The 14,811-nt window shown below is 64.1% G+C and overlaps 3 protein-coding genes across 5 annotated transcripts; all 3 read left to right on the forward strand.

Moving 5' to 3' along the window:
- The first annotated feature begins 56 nt into the window (after positions 1 to 56).
- Positions 57 to 8,221, forward strand: TGFA (transforming growth factor alpha). 3 transcript variants are annotated; one of them, XM_066983590.1, is made up of 6 exons: positions 57 to 213; positions 3,426 to 3,479; positions 6,271 to 6,382; positions 6,786 to 6,935; positions 7,005 to 7,139; positions 7,218 to 8,221. In XM_066983590.1, exons 1-6 carry the CDS (start codon positions 189 to 191, stop codon positions 7,888 to 7,890), a joined length of 1,149 nt encoding a protein of 382 aa, XP_066839691.1. In that variant the 5' UTR covers positions 57 to 188; the 3' UTR covers positions 7,891 to 8,221. The 3 variants fall into 3 exon arrangements, with proteins under 3 accessions (XP_066839691.1, XP_066839690.1, XP_066839692.1); XM_066983589.1 differs by having other exon boundaries at positions 58 to 213; positions 6,271 to 6,388; XM_066983591.1 differs by having other exon boundaries at positions 60 to 213; positions 6,271 to 6,388; positions 7,030 to 7,139; positions 7,218 to 7,358.
- Positions 8,222 to 9,622: 1,401 nt separating this feature from the next.
- On the forward strand, positions 9,623 to 13,334 carry FAM136A (family with sequence similarity 136 member A). Its single transcript, XM_066983599.1, has 5 exons — positions 9,623 to 9,782; positions 10,459 to 10,599; positions 10,710 to 10,929; positions 12,960 to 12,982; positions 13,208 to 13,334. The coding sequence occupies exons 1-3, from the start codon at positions 9,696 to 9,698 to the stop codon at positions 10,896 to 10,898; spliced, it is 417 nt and encodes a 138-aa protein (XP_066839700.1). The 5' UTR covers positions 9,623 to 9,695; the 3' UTR covers positions 10,899 to 10,929; positions 12,960 to 12,982; positions 13,208 to 13,334.
- On the forward strand, positions 12,197 to 13,776 carry SNRPG (small nuclear ribonucleoprotein polypeptide G). The gene is made up of 4 exons (XM_066983598.1): positions 12,197 to 12,332; positions 12,960 to 12,982; positions 13,208 to 13,332; positions 13,603 to 13,776. The coding sequence occupies exons 1-4, from the start codon at positions 12,301 to 12,303 to the stop codon at positions 13,651 to 13,653; spliced, it is 231 nt and encodes a 76-aa protein (XP_066839699.1). The 5' UTR covers positions 12,197 to 12,300; the 3' UTR covers positions 13,654 to 13,776.
- Positions 13,777 to 14,811: the final 1,035 nt, after the last annotated feature.

Raw genomic sequence — 14,811 nt, forward strand, 5'->3', positions numbered from 1 at the left:
CAGCTCCCGGGAGCTCCCCGGGCCTCGGGCAGCGGGGGGCCGGGCGGCTCCGCCCCGGGGCCGGGGCCTCGGGGCCCGCAGTGGCTGGCGGCGGAGTCCGCGCCCATTTCCGCCGGCGCGGAGCCCGGCCCCTCGGCCCCGCCGCGCTCTGGGCGCTCGCCACGGCCACCGCCACCTCCAGCTCCACCATGCCGGCGGCAGCGCTGGCCCTGGGTACGTGGTGGGGGAGCGGGACCGGGAGCGGGGCCGAGGCGCGGTCGGGGCCGGGTTGTGGCCGCCCAGGAGCGGGGAGCGAGGTTTTAGGGGGGAGGGGGGGGGGGGGGGCGGCCGGGGCTCGCCCTCACCCCGCGCACCCCCCCTGGTGCCGCGGGGAGAAGCGGGGGGCTGCGGGGCTGGAGCCCCTTTGGAGCCCCCCCCCCGAGCTTCGCCCGGCTCGGCTCCCCATTCCCCCAGGGGGTTTTGGGACCCCCCCCCCGCCCAGGGTTCAACCGCCAAGCGGGGAGCCCGCGCTCAGCCCCCCGAGCATCATCGCTCCGCGAGAGGCACCGGCCGGCGCGCCTCCGCCGCGATAACTTTCTGCATCGCTCTTCTTCCCCGGGCCGCCCAAATATTTGGCTTCCGTCCCTCCCCGAGTTATTTGCTTCAAACCGCTCCTCGCTTGTGGGAACGCGCGTTCCGCGGCGGCTCGCTCGGCTGTACGCACGGCCTCGACGGCGAGGGAGCCCGCTAAGTCCCTTTAATTTGTTTTAGGGTAGGCTTAATTAGCCCGAGCGCCCCGTCGCCTGCTTTGCAATTAAAAGGCTCCTTCGCTGGGGGCACCCCGCGATGAGCAGGGGTTGTGGGGCCGTGGCCGTGTCCCCAGGCTGCGGCCGGACCCGGCGGAGGCGCAGGTGCCGCTCGCGATGCTCGGGGAGCTCCGAGAGCCCCGCGGGACGGGACGGGACGGGGCGGCCGGCAGGGACGTGCTCCAGGAGGGCCGTTTGCTGGGCTGCATCCCTCTTGCTTTGCCGTCCCAAAGGGAAACGGGTCGCGAGTTGCTTGGGGTCAGCCTCGAGGGGACCCGTGGCTGTGCTTGGGTCGGGGGGGATGCGGCACGAGGTGAGTGCCGCTCGGATTCGGGACCGCCGCGGGTCTCAACCCCACATCTCCCTCTTTGTGCTCCCCACCATCTCCCCGCTGTGCTCCTGTCCCACTCCCTCCAGCCCCCCCGGTTCCTGTGCCGAAGGGCTCCAGCTCCGCACGGAGCATCCCTCATGCGAGCACCCACCCCAAAGCTCCGCTGTCCCGGCAGCCCCAGCCTCGATCCCTCCGTCTGGGGACACCCAGGTCCCCGCTGCTCCCACTGCTTCGCTACCTGTGGGGTTTTTGAGCTCCTCCCCGGCCCCGGCGGTTGCCCACATTGGGGCCGAGCCGCGGGTTTCCCCTCGCAGCCAGCTCTTGGCTTCCCTCGGCGGTGGCGCTCCCGGGGCCGTCTGGCTTCTGTCGGCCTCGAGCCCGCTTTTGTTTAAGTCTCTGCGGTGCCCAGCCGCCGCCGTGTCCGGGTAGGAGCGCTTTTCTCAACCTTATCTAAGCAGCAGATTGGAGCGTTCGCTTAAAATAACGAGGGAAACTGGAGCCTCCTCCCCCTCGCCCTTCTCCCGCTCCGTGTGTACGCACCTGGCGGCTGCGGAGGGCTAATCTCCAAAGCCGAGGGGAAAACATGAGCAAAGCTGATTAGGAGGGAAAGCTCGCGGCAGGAAACAACCCACGGCGCTGAGCGGGAGCTCCAGGAGCAGAGTCACCGGTCGGGAGCCGCCGGAGACGGGGCTGGGATGGATGGGGACGCCTGGAGGGGTGGCGGTTGGGACCGCGGAGGGGGCGAAGCCGAGGCCGGTGATGGGAAGGAGGCACGAGGTGGGACTCGGTCCGTTGGCAAACCTACGCCTTGAGCATTGGGCGTCCCGTGCCAGGAACGTGAGTTTTTGGGAGGTCTTCGCTCCTTGATGCTGCTTTTGAGACCTTCCTGAACTCGGCGGGTGGCCCGAAGATGGGGAATGTTTGACGACGGCCGGGGTAACGGGGCTGGGAGCGGGCGTGAAGATCCCACCGGGAAAGGTGGCGTAGGGCTGGGTCGGTTGGGTTTTGGGGAAAGCGTCTCCATCCTGCTCGCAGGGGTTTGGGATTAGGGGGTGGGATATTGGCAGAAACGCGCTGTGCCGGGGGGGCTGCCCCGTGTCCCCGCAGAGCTCGGCCCTGGCCCTCGGGGGACTCACGGGGGGAGAGGAGCGGCCCTCGACCGGCGGCAGAACCACGAAACCCTTGCCAAGTGGAGAGCGAGAGGTGACGCAAAGGGAGGTGGAGCAGCAAATAAGGCCGGGGTGATCTCACGGGGTGAGCCGGGCTGCTTTTTTGGCTGGGCTCGGCCGGCCCAAATGGCTTGAGCGCGAGCGGGCGCTGTGCCCATCGGTGGAGAGCGGCGGGGGCGTCACCGCCGGAGCCCCCGGGGCCGAGCGCGGGCTCCCGGGCTGGCCAAACAAGAAAGCAGGAGGGGATGATGCGACCGCCCTATGACACAGGGATGAGCCATTTCCCAAAATAACGCCCGGAGTTTCCTCGGCTCGCGCGCAGGAGGGGAGAGGGGCAGGGAGGACGTTGCGCCGGGCGAGCATCTCCCGCTGCCAGCCCTGGCGTAACCCGGGTCAGCTCTGTGCAAGGGGGGAAGAAAAAAAAAAAAAAGCTGGGAGGAGGCAGGGCACGGCCCCAAACGCCGCTTCCCCGGGAAGAAAACACCGGGGGCAGGCAGGGGCTGCGGTGCCGTGGGGCAAGGTGCGACCAGGGCTGGTGGGGAGAAGCCAAAACAGGGAAAACCGCCCCGAAAAATAAACGGAGCGGTTGTTCGCTTGGCTTGGCGAGCCACGGGAGCAAGCCTCCCGGTTTTGTCTCGTGCTCGTTGCCTTCAGCTGAAGCTTTCTGCATGATTTAATTAAACCCGTGCGAGTAATTGGGTCAAAGAGGGGTCTGCGGGCAGAGGTTGTGGGAGGCGCTGCTGCTCGCAGCTGGCTTCGCACCCCAGGGCCGAGCCGCCCGCTTAAACCCTCGGAGCCGGCTGGGCTTCCCAAACCCTTCTCCCTACAAAAAGAGACGGTTTGGGGGCCGTGCGTCCTCGAGCGCGGGGATTTCGGCACCCACGTGCCGGGGGTGGCTGGAGAAGGGCTGAGGAGCTGCTGGGCCACTTCGGCTCGCGGCCACGGCCCCGTGGTTGCCCAGCGTGGAGCTGGGCTGAGCAGGTGCCCTGCAGGTGCCCTGGTAGCACGGCGCACCCTGTCCTGCTTATCTTGGGATCCTTTTTAGGGTTTTTAGGGTGTTTTTTTGCTTGCTTTCTGAAGCTTTTGGTCCCAGCCGGGTCGGGACAGCTCCTCTGACCCCTCTCTGCCCTCTCTCTGCAGGCGTGCTGGTAGCTGTGTGCCATGCCCTGGAGAACACGACGTCGGCCCTGAGCGGTGAGTTTGGGTTACCCGTACTAATGCCGCTGGAAAAGCGACAAAGGAAACCCAGCCGGGGTTTATCTGCTGTTACCCAGCCCACGAGAGCTTCCTGCGGAGCCGCGCGGGCTCCGGGTGGGCGCAGGAGCCCTGGCGAGCATCGGGCGATGGGGGGCTCTTGGCTGTGCGGGGCTTGCGATGTGACAGCTCCAGGGGAAAGGCAACGCGGGGCTTGCAGTCAGATTTCCCCTTCCTCCTCGTCGGGACGGGAGCACGTCGGCGATTCGGAGGCTTCCTGCTCGGTTTTCCTCGCCGTGCCGCGGGCGCTGCGGTGCCGGTGCCGCAGGGTCGGGAGCGCAGAGCTCAGGGCTGCAGGGCATGGCCACGCAGGGTGAATTCGGGGCGGTTTTCCCTGTTCAGTACCAGTCCTGCTCCCTGCAGCTATCCCAACACAAAGCTTCGAGGATAAGCGATGCCCTGGCACCAGCTGGAAGGAGAAATGTTTTCCTGCGGTCACGGACAGCCAGGTTCTGGGGCAGCACCTTGCCCTGAGCCTCCGGAGGTGCGGCGAGGCAGCGCGAGCCCGGCCGCTCCATCTGAAAGCAGCTGGAGCGTGAAATGCCACCACTGGGCGATGCCCGGGGTGCAGGAGCAGAGCCGAGTGCTGCCTGGTTTTTTGGTGTTTTTTTTTTCCCTGGTTTGTAAAACGAGAGTTGTGCCGGAGCAGCAGCCCCGCGCCCGGCTCGGCGTCCCAAACCCGATGTTTTTCAGCAGGGGGGAGAGATGCAAGAGCTGCTCCGTGCTTGGTGCTGGGCTTGCAGCATCCCACCCAAGGGGAAAGCAGTGCCAGGCCCCGGGGAGCGAGGCAAAAGGGCTCTGCGGTGGTTATTTCCAAAAAGCCCTCTTTGCGGGGGGACGCATCCTGGAGAGCAGACGCTTGGCACGCGGGGAAGCCTGGTCCCGCTGCAGCTCTGCGGCAGATTCGGCCGGGAGCGGGGCGATTCGGGCACTGAGGCTGCGAGGTGCTGCGATTTGGGAAGTCCCGGGGAGAGGGATTGCTTCCCCTCGCCCCCGGGGTGGGATGCTGCTCGCCCCGCAGCTCCCGCGGGGCCGGGGCCGGTGCCTGACGCCGGCTCGCGGCGGCACCGAGCCGTTCGCGCCCGATAAATCGCTTCATTCATAAAAGCAGCACAATGGGGAGCCAGGAGCCCTCCCCTCTGTTCCTCCTCGCTGCTGTTTCTCGAGCTCAGGTTGGGGCGAAAGCAGCGCAAGGCGGTTTCGCCTTGGGGATCGAGCCGGCTGCCGCGGCGTTTCGTGGTTTGTGGCTGCTCAAAGCAAAGCAGCCTCGGCAGGACCGCGAGCGGCCGATTTCCTCCGGCACCAGGTTAAAAAGCAGCCACGGCTCCTGGCAGGGATCTGAAACCTCTCCGGGCTGGGAAAAGGGATGGGTCAGCTGCGCTCGCCGGCGCGTGGTGAAGGAAGCGGCTCCCCGAGCGCCAGGGCGAGCGTCTGGGCCGGGCACCGAGGGGGCAGGAGGCGAAGCTGAGCCCCACGTACCCGAAAACGGCCGGAGCCGGGGCGCTGGGACCCGGGCCAGGGCTCGGTGATGCCGCCCGCGCCGCGGCTGCAATGTGGCCGGCAGCTGCGAGCGCCGGCGGCTGCTTAATGCGAGCCAGGAGGGCCGGAGGGACGCGGTGCCCCGGCGGGTGCTGAGCGCCTCCGAGCCGTCCCCGCCGGCGCTGCTCCAGGTCCCCGCGAGATGCTTTTCCCCCTGGGACGTGGCGCAAGGGATGAACGGGGCTTTTTCCCCCGGTCAGTCTGGGGTTTTGGAGGATGGAGCGGTGCGTGCAGGATGCTCAGGGGCTGGCGCATCTCATCCCCATCTGTGCTACTCGGGCACCTTTTCCCATGAGCACGACCCACGGCTGGGCTGCAAAAACTTCGGAAAAACTCCCTTAGAGCTCATCTTTGCGCATTAAAATCCCCCAAAGGGCTGTTTTTGTAGGGAAGAGGAGAGGATGCAGTCAGGAGCAGGGAGAGAGCGGGCTCTCCTAGCTAAACCCACCCCCGAGGATGGGGTTTTTGTGGCGAGGGGGCTCGACGCGCTGCAGCTTTCATCTCACAGAGGAAACATCCCAGAGCGGCCGGGGACCTCGCCCGCAGCCCGTGCTGGGTTTCAGCGATGCCGTCGCGAGGCCGGCGGCTTTTTTTCCAAAAGCAAAACCAAATCCCAGCTCCTGGCTACCCGAGGACGCTGCCCCGGGACCCCCTCGGGGATCCGAGCATCTCCCCGGGCACGCGCGGGGTCTGGGCTCGCCGCGCCTCGCGCAGGACCCGGAAGCATTCAGCAGACGTGGGTTTAATTACCCCGGCCTGCCATAAATTCACGGCAACAGGAACTTGAGGTGGCTTTGAAACGACAGCGATCGGATGTGCTTTTATGCGAGGGCTAATCCGAAAGCAGGATATTTGTTTTCCGTCTCTGCTGCGGAGGATAATTTAAACCAGCGCGGGGCGTAATGGAAACCAGCATCCCCGGCGCGCGGCGCTGCTCCCTCCCCGAATTCGGGGCTGGGGCAGCCCCCGAGGCTGTTGGTTAACTCTCTCCACCCCCGTTTTAAGCTTTAAGCTCTTTAGGAAATTCCTCTAGTGCCTGCAAGGCTTATTTCCCAAGGCGGGGGGGCCTCGGATAGGACCGATTTGGGCTCGTTTTGGCGGATGGAGCCATCCAGCAGTCGGGCCGAAATAGCGAAAAATACTTTTTTTTTTTTTTTTCTCTCCTTTTCCTCCTTTTTTCTCCCTGCCGCAGGTCCGCCGGTGGCGGCGGCGGTGCGGTCCCACTTCAACGAGTGCCCCGACTCCCACAGCCAGTTCTGCTTCCACGGGACCTGCCGCTTCCTCGTGCAGGAGGACAAGCCGGCGTGCGTGTAAGAGCCGCTTCGGCGAGCGCGGCCGCGCGGGGGGGGGGGGGGAGAACGGGGCTGCGCCCCCCCCGAGAAGTGCCTCGGAGCACGAGCTCGGCTTCGGAGCGAGGATGAGGAGCCGCAGAGCCACCAGGGGATGCTCCCCAGGACCTGCCGGTGCCACAGGAGCGCTCCGGGGGTGCTGCCGTACGGGGAGGGGGGGGGGTGACAAAAATCACGGCCGCCGTGCCACGGGGTGGCACGCGCCCCGTCCCGTGGGGTGCCGACACCACCCCCGACTTCAGCGTGGGTTCTGCTGGGAACAAGCACCCCAAATACACAGTCTCCGCTTGAAATGCCCCGAAAGCCGGGGCTTGAACCTGCCCCTGCCACCCAGGGGTGACGCTGCTGTCCCCCCCAGGTGCCACTCGGGGTACGTGGGGACGCGCTGCGAGCACGCCGACCTCCTGGCCGTGGTGGCCGCCAACCAGAAGAAGCAGACGATCACCGCCCTGGTGGTGGTGGCCGTGGTGGCCTCGGTCGTGCTCATCGCCGTCTGCGTGCTCATACAGTGAGTAGGGGGGGTCCCCCAGGTCCCCGCGGGGACGTTTGGGGTGCGACGTGGGACCCCAAACCTCAGTCACCTCCCTGCTTCTCTCGCGCAGCTGCTGCCGGCTGCGGAAGCGCTGCGGGTGCTGCCGGGAACCCCTCTGCGGCCAGGAGAAGCCGGCCGGGCTCCTGAAGGGCAGCGCGTCCTGCTGCCACGCCGAGACGGGTACGGGACAGCGCCGCGGGCGGGGGGGCACGGCGGGGCCCCCCCTGACCCCGCTCCCTCCTTCTTCTTCTCCTGCAGTCGTCTGACGCAGCCGGAGCTGCCGCAGCCGAGCCAGGACGCCGCGCCGGGGATGGACATAGCTTCTTTCCTTCGGTTTCCCCCCCCTTTTTTTTTTCCCCCTTTCCTCTTTTTTTTATTTTCCTTTTTTTTTTCTCCTCCCCACCGTGGGGGATGGCAGCGAGCCCCGCGGAGGGCCCGCGTCCCCCCCGAGGTGACGGCAGCGGGGGAACTGACGCGGCGGGCGCTGGCAGCGGAGGAGCTCCCAGTGCCTCCCAGTGCCTCCCAGTGCCCCCCGCTCCATTCGACAATCCAGCTCCCATTGCCGTCCCCACCGCCAGAGCTTTCAGCCCAGAGTGCTGGAAATGGGGGAAAACGCCCCAAAATCCTGCCTGCTGCGGAGCCGGCCCCTGGAAAGCTTCATTTGTGTTTGTTGGTTGGTTTTGTTTTTTTTTTTTCCCTTCAAATGCTCTTTTTTTTTTCCTTCTTTTTTAACCAAAAGGCAAAAAGAGAACCCAAACCCAGCCGAGCGCGGGGTCACTGGGTTTATTTTTCTACGAGCGTGCCTGCTGGAAAAAAAAAAAAAAAAAAGTGCCGCCGAGCCCTCAGCTCGGCAATCCTCCAAAGCCCCAACGCCGCACGGACCTTTGGGGACAGATCTGCTCTTTTTAGGACGAATAAAAATGAACCGTAATCCTAGGGAACCTCCTCAAGCCGGTGCTCTAACCTCCCGTCGACTTGTTAATCCTTTCTGTAGTCTTTATCATAACCGACCCGAAGCTTTTTTGGTTTTCTTTTTTGGTTTTGTTTTTTTTTTTTTTAGTCATGGTTACTCTGTCTTCTGTATATGTTGCACTGAAAGTTAATATTTAATGTTTTAATTTATTTTGTGTGGTTTAAATTAATTTTGATTTCTATAATATGTTATTGTGATCGGCTGTCCTGTTATTCCCCCCCCCCCCCCTTCCCCTAATATACCTGGATTAGAGTTATTTAAGTGATATAAAGGACACTTTTTTCAGAAGGCTGTGCCTGGGCTCTGGTGTTGTGCTCACGGTTTGGTTTCTGGGGGGAGTTGAGTCCCTTTTGGGGTTTTTCTTTTTCGCTCTTACCTCCAGCAGCAAAGCTCCAGGGTGGCAGCCCCCGAAGGAAGTTGCTCGCAGCTATTCGGGGGCAGCAACGCGGCGTCACCACCCTGCAGCGACGGAAACGACGGCAACGTTTGCACCTTGGATTTGCAAAGTAACTGGGGGGGGTGGGGGGGGCCCTGCAGCGACCCGGCTGCATTTTGGGGTCCGGGATGGGGTAAAGGGGGTTGTGTGTGCGTGCTGTTGCTCGGCCGTGTCCGCCAGCTCCCGCAGCCTCCTGCTGGCTCATGCATTCTCCGGATTTTTGCCCCACGCCGTCACGGCGGTGGCTCCGGGCGCGGGCGGGCCGGTGCTGGCGGCGGCCCCGTGCTGGGGACGTGGCCACCGGCCCAGGAGCAGGATGAGGCCGCGGGGCTCAGTGCAGCGCTGGGGGGGGGGGGGGGGGGTTGAAGGGCTCGGTAAAGGCTCAGCACCGAGAGCCAGGCAGGGTCAGACCAGCCCTCGGTGCAGCGCCGCAGGGCTCCGTGGTGCTGTGCGGGCATCGTGTCATGCTCCAGGTGTTGCAGCGGTGTGTGCACGTTGCATGGCGGGGGCGGGGGGCACGGCAGTGCGATGTTGTGTTACAGTGCAGCATTGCGTGGCGGTGCAAAGCAGTGCAGCATTGCACAGCATGCAGCAGCACAGCATCGCACGGCCATGCAGCATTGCATCGCATGCAGCACCGTGCACTGGTGCAGCATTGGGCAGCATGCAGCATTGCACACCAGCGTAGCCTTGCACAGCATGCAGCATTGCACAACAGGCACCATTGCACACCGTTACAGCATCACGCCTCATTACAGCGTTGCACAGCATGCAGCATCACCCACCAGCGTGGCAAAAATAAGCACAGCATGCAAAAATACACACCATTACAGCACTGTGCACTGTTGTAGCGTTGCACACCGTTCTAGCACTGCACGGTTGCAGTGTTGCACGCTGCTGCAGCACTGCACGCAGTTACAGCATTGCACAGTGTTGCAGCATTGCACGATATTACAGCATTGCGTGTCGTTGCAGCATTGCACATGATGGCAGCGTTGCAAACAGTTGCGGCGTTGCACACCGTTGCACACCCTTGCAGCATTGCATGCTGCTGTGGCGTTGCACACTTGCAGCGTAGCACACCCTTGCAGCCTTGCACACCGTTGCACACCCTTGCAGCATTGCACGGCGTTGCACACCCTTGCACACCCTTGCAGCGTTGCACAGCGGCTACCTCCGGAGCTCTCCCCGCCCCTTTCCCCGTCCCTGCAGGGCGGTGCTGGGGCTCCCCCCGCCCTCCCCTTCCCCTCCCCTTCCCCTCCCCTTCCCCTCCCCTTCCCCTTTCTCCCCCCGCCCCGGGGGCGGTGCGGCCGGGGCCGGCTCGGGCATGGCGGAGGCGGCTCAGGGCCGGGTGCAGGCGGCGGTGGAGAGCGCGGTGCAGGAGCTGGAGCGGGACAGCATCCGCGGCATGCAGGTACCCCCCGGGACGGGGCCTCCCCGGGGCCCCCAGCGCCCCCCCCAGAGTTCCCCCTGCTCGAGCAAAGCCCCCCCCGGCCCGTGCAGCACCTGGGCCCCCCCGTGCAACCTCTGCGGCTGTCCCGTGCGCGCCCGGTGCAGGCCCAGAGCCCCCCCAGTGCACGCCCAGTGCTTCCCAGTCCAAGCCCAGAGTCCCCTAAGTGCCTGCCCTGTCCAACCTTTGCGCCCCCCCAATTGCTTGCCCTGTGTAAGCTTTCTGCCCCCTCCCCCCAGTCCTGTGCAAGGTTTGTGCAACCCCCCCAGCATGCCCTGTGCAAATTTTGTGGCCCCCCCCCCCCCTGCAGCTCGTGCCTTCTGCAGCCTTTGTGTCCCCCAAGTGCACGCCCTGTGTAAGCTCTCTGTCCGCCCCCACCCTGTGCAAGGTTTGTGCCCCCCCCCACCCCTGCAGCTCATGCCCTCTGCAAACTTCGCTCCCCCACCCCTGCGTGCACGAACTGTGCAACCTCTGTGCCCCCCCCAGTGCACCCCCCGCACCCCCCCAAGTGCCCGAGGGGGTCGCACCCGGCTCCGCGCGCAGCAGCACCGCAAGCTCTGCCTGCTGCAAGGCGCTCGCACGAGGCGTGGGGGTCCCTGGGGGGATCGGGCTGCACGCCGCTGACCCCAGCTCTTTGCAGGGCGCCATGTTCCGGTGCAGCGCCCGGTGCTGCGAGAACGGCACGGCCTCCATGCAGCAGGTGCAGCAGTGCATCGAGCGGTGCCACGCGCCCCTGGCCCAGGCGCAGGCCATCGTCACCGGCGAGCTGGAGCGCTTCCAGGTGAGGAACAACACGGCCGCGGTGGGGTGCGGGGTGCACGGCACCAGGCTGGGGGTGCCTGAGCCTGCTGACACCCCCATCCCCCCCGTGTGTCCCCGTCCCCGTTGCAGGACCGCCTGAGCCGCTGCACGCTGCATTGCAACGACAAAGCCAAGGACGCGCTGGAGGCGGGCGGCGCGGAGGCGCGGGTACGCGCCCAGCTCGACGCCTGCGTGGCCGCCTGCGGGGACGACCACCTGCGCCTCATCCCCGCCATGGCCAAGAAGATGAAGGACAGCCTGGCCGCCCTCCGGCAGTAGCGGGGCGCCGGGGGCGACGCGCTCATTAAAGGCGAGGAGCCACATTCGGCCTGCTTGCGGGGTCGGGGGGGGTGCTCGGGGTCAGGGGGGCTGCAGCCCTCGGGGGGGGGGCTCCTGCAGCAGCAGCTGTGCAGGGGGTGCAGGAGGAGCCGTGCGGGCGTGCAGCGGATCGGATGACGCCTTTGTATGGCGTAGGGTGAGCCCTGTGTTTGCACAGAGTGCACGGTGGTGCCTCTGTGTGTGTGTGCGTGCATGGTGGGTGCGTTTGGTGATGGCTGCACGTGTGTGTGTGTATGTGCAATGCAGGGGTGATCCACGTACATGTGTGCAATGGAGGCGTGGCCCCTGTGTGTGTGCTGAGCACAGCCTGCCCGTGGGGAGGGCGACCATCGGTGTGTGCGCGTGGGGCAGGACAGCAGTGTGCACGTGCAGTGCAGGCAGTGCAATAAAGCGCAGTACGGTGAGTGCAATAATGTGCAATAGAGTCGGTGCAGTAGCGTGCAGTGCAGGGGGCATGCAATAACATCCAATGCAGGGGACGTGCAATGCGGCGGGTGCCATAATGTTCAATGCAGCAGGTGTGCAGGGCAGTAGGTGTGCTGTGGAGGGTGCACGCTGTGCAGCGGATGCAGTAACGTGCGTTGCATTGGGCGTGCAATGCAGGGAGTGCACAATGCGGTGGGTGCAATAATGTGCAATGCAGTGGGTGTGCTGTACAGGTGTGTGCAATGCAGGGGGTGCATTAAAGTGCAACGTAGCGGATGCAACGACTTTCAGTGTAGCAGGCATGCAATGCAGCAGGTAAAATAACAATGCAGCAGGGGCGCAATGCAGTGGGGGTGCAATACAGGGTGCAATAACGTGCCACACAGTGGGGTGCAGTGCAGCAGGGGTGCAGTGCAGCAGGGGGTGCGGTGCAGGATGCAACAACGTGCAATGCAGGGCGCATGCAGCGCAACGGGTGCAATAACATGCAATGCAGTGGCTGTGCAATGCAGGGCGCGTGCGATACAGGGTGCAATAAGGTGCAATGCAGCGGCTGTGCCATGCAGGGTGCAATAAGGTGCAATGCAGCGGCTGTGCCATGCAGGGTGCAATAAGGTGCAATGCAGCAGGGGTGCAACGACCCCGCTGCAGCCGGCGGTGCCGCCGCCGCGCGCCCGGCGCCACGTGCCGCAGCGCCACGTGCAGGCCGGCGCCGCGCGCCTGCGCCTCCCCTCGCCGCCGCCGATTGGCCGCCGGGGAGGCGCGAAGGGCGGGGGGGGCGGGGCGGGCGGCGAGGGGCGAGCGCGATTGGCGGGGGGCGCGGGGGGCGGGCGCGATTGGCCGAGGCGGGCGGCGTGCTGACGTCAGAGCGCGGCGCGCGCGGCTGCGTGAGGGCCGGCGGCGCGGAGGGGACGCCATGAGCAAGGCGCACCCGCCCGAGCTGAAGAAGTGAGCGCGGGGCGGCGGCGGGGGGACGGGGCCGGGCCGGGGGGCACCGGGAGGGGCTGCGGGGGCGGGGGGGGGGGGGATGGAAAAATTGGGGGGGGGGGGCGGGCGGGCACGGGGCCGTCCGCTGGGTTCCCGGCATGCCCCGCGGCCCGGTGTCATGGCGGCCGTGCCCCCCCCTCCCCTCAGGCCCCCATTGCCTCTCATCCCCCCCCCCACATTCCCTCGGACCTCTCCTCACACCCCAGACCCCCCCCCTTTCCCCTCAGACCCCCCCCTTTCTCCTCAGATCCCTCCACTGAGCCCCCCCTTTCCTGTCAGACCCCCCCACATCCCCTCAGACCTCCCCCGTTTCCCCTTCAGACCCCCCCCACATTCCCTCAGCCACTCCCCTTTCTCCTCAGACCCCCCCCCTTTCTCCCTCAAGCCTTCTTCTTTCCCCCTCAGCCCCCCCTTTCCCCCCAGGCCTCCCCCCCTCACACCCCAGACCCCCCCCCCTTCCCCCTCAGACCCCCCAACATTCCCTCAACCCCCCTCCCTTTCCCCCAGACTTCCCCTCAGCCCCCCCCCCCCTTCCCCTCAGATCCCCCCCACCTCAGCCCCTCTCACCTCCTCCCCGTCTCGTTGCAGGTTCATGGACAAGAAGCTCTCACGTAAGTCCCGGCGCCGCGCTGTGCCCCCGTGTCACCCCCCTTGAGCCCCATTAATGCCAACCCGCATCCCATCTCCTGCTTTTAGGGAGGTTTTTTGGCCCCGCGGCGACGTGATGCTCTAATTTCCCCTCACACACACTAAAAAAAATCCCACGCAGAACCTCCCTCGCGGGGAGCCCTGCTGCCTGCCCGCGCTGCCCTTTACACCTGACACATTTCTTGTAGTGAAGCTGAACGGCGGCCGCCACGTGCAGGGCATTTTGCGGGGCTTCGATCCCTTCATGAACCTCGTCATCGACGAGTGCGTGGAGATGGCGCAGGGAGGGCAGCAGAACAACATCGGCATGGTGGTGAGTGCTGCGGGGGCGCTGCGGCAGGCAGAGGGGAACAGACTCTGCACCACTGCACAAACAAAACTAGTGTGTGTCCAAAAAAGCCACATTTTAGAAAGCAGATGTGTCTGTTCTGTTGGATTTTAGGATTCAGATGAGTTTATTTTTTTGTGGGGGGATTCGATTTTGAGCTGCATGTAGTGGGAAAAGAAACGTGAAGGAGTGGGGGAGCCCGCAGGGCCGTGGATAACACTGCGTCGCCTCACTGCTCTCGACTTCTCTTCGCAGGTAATACGAGGGAACAGCATCATCATGCTGGAAGCTTTGGAGCGAGTGTAGAGCCAGCGAAACCCGCCGTGGTTTGTGTATCCCCTTCCCTGAACTCGGAGTGAAAACTTGTTCAGTGTTCAGTAGCGTAAACTTATTTTGTTTTTTAAATAAATTTTGTAATGGTTGAAGTAACTCGTGTAAGGTGGACTTTTTGTGTAGCCGGAGCGTGACTTCTGCGAGCAGAGCGGCGTGTCAGTAGCTTTAAACCTCGGGGAAGACCTCCAGGATGCTAAATCTCTCCAAGAGGATGTTCAGATGGCTCTACCTTCGGTTTGCTGCCCCTAAAAAACAGGCAACAAAGCTGAGCCTTGTTCGTTGGGTCTCCATTGCCAAGAAAATGGTGAATTCCCCTCTGCTGGCAGCGCCGGAGAGCGTTTGTGCTGAGCGGGGCTGCCTGGCAGGGGGAAATGTTTTAAATAAAGGGTTTTAAACAACCACTTTGCTCTCTTTCTGCTCCGTGGCGTCAGCGCCTGTTCCGGGCACGACGCTCTGGGACAATGGAGGCGCTTGTGGCGCGCGCCCAGCGCCTGCAGGGGCTGCGCAGAAACGTTTGGAGCTTCCTAAATAAAACTTGGCCTTTTTGGGGGGTTTTTGTGAGCCTGTCAGCGCCCCTTAAAGGCCCTCAGTGAGGAGGATTCTTTTTGGGGGTCCCTTTTTGTTACTGGTTTTAACAAAAAAGGCTCAAGCAGTTCCTCGAGCACCTTTAAGGCACCAAAAGCTGTAGGAAAGTGCAGACGTTTTCCTCTAGCACCCCAGCAGCTACGGGACGTGTTCGGGAGCCTGCTACACGCAGCACCGCAGGCACGCGCCAGGGCTGAGCGCATTCGTTAGCCCCATGACTATAAATATTTACATACTCATCCTATAGCCGAATATAAATATTTAGCTTGCTTTTCAGTCCCTGCCCGAGGTGGGTTCCAGAAGCCTTGAAGCAGCGCGAAAGGAGGAAAGCAGGGACAGCAGCAAGAAGTGGAACGTGGTAAACGAGACCTTACCCGCGCGACTCCAGCTGAATTTCTCTGCTACCCGGTGGCAGGCAGGGTTTGCAAGCCTACAGCTGGCTTTTTGTTCTGCAATTTAGCTTTAATTAGCTAAATTCATCGCTCCTAGCACGAGGCAATGCTAGTGGGGGCCTGCTAAGGAGCCTGAGCTCTCCGGGTGAGCGCA

The sequence above is a fragment of the Anser cygnoides genome, chromosome 26 (assembly GCF_040182565.1).
Source record: "Anser cygnoides isolate HZ-2024a breed goose chromosome 26, Taihu_goose_T2T_genome, whole genome shotgun sequence".
NCBI lineage: Eukaryota > Metazoa > Chordata > Aves > Anseriformes > Anatidae > Anser > Anser cygnoides.

Excerpts from the sequence above, each read along its gene's own strand:
- TGFA (XM_066983589.1), top strand. The coding sequence starts at position 189 with ATGCCGGCGGCAGCGCTGGCCCTGG. Across the intron at positions 214-3,425 it reads GGCGGCAGCGCTGGCCCTGG|GCGTGCTGGTAGCTGTGTGC; the intron begins GTACGTGGTGGG and ends CTCTCTCTGCAG. Across the intron at positions 6,936-7,004 it reads GCCGTCTGCGTGCTCATACA|TCACCTCCCTGCTTCTCTCG; the intron begins GTGAGTAGGGGG and ends CCCAAACCTCAG.
- FAM136A (XM_066983599.1), top strand. The coding sequence starts at position 9,696 with ATGGCGGAGGCGGCTCAGGGCCGGGTGCAGGCGGCGGTGGAGAGCGCG. Across the intron at positions 9,783-10,458 it reads ACAGCATCCGCGGCATGCAG|GGCGCCATGTTCCGGTGCAG; the intron begins GTACCCCCCGGG and ends AGCTCTTTGCAG. Across the intron at positions 10,600-10,709 it reads GCGAGCTGGAGCGCTTCCAG|GACCGCCTGAGCCGCTGCAC; the intron begins GTGAGGAACAAC and ends TCCCCGTTGCAG.
- SNRPG (XM_066983598.1), top strand. The coding sequence starts at position 12,301 with ATGAGCAAGGCGCACCCGCCCGAGCTGAAGAA. Across the intron at positions 12,983-13,207 it reads CATGGACAAGAAGCTCTCAC|TGAAGCTGAACGGCGGCCGC; the intron begins GTAAGTCCCGGC and ends CATTTCTTGTAG. Across the intron at positions 13,333-13,602 it reads AGAACAACATCGGCATGGTG|GTAATACGAGGGAACAGCAT; the intron begins GTGAGTGCTGCG and ends TTCTCTTCGCAG.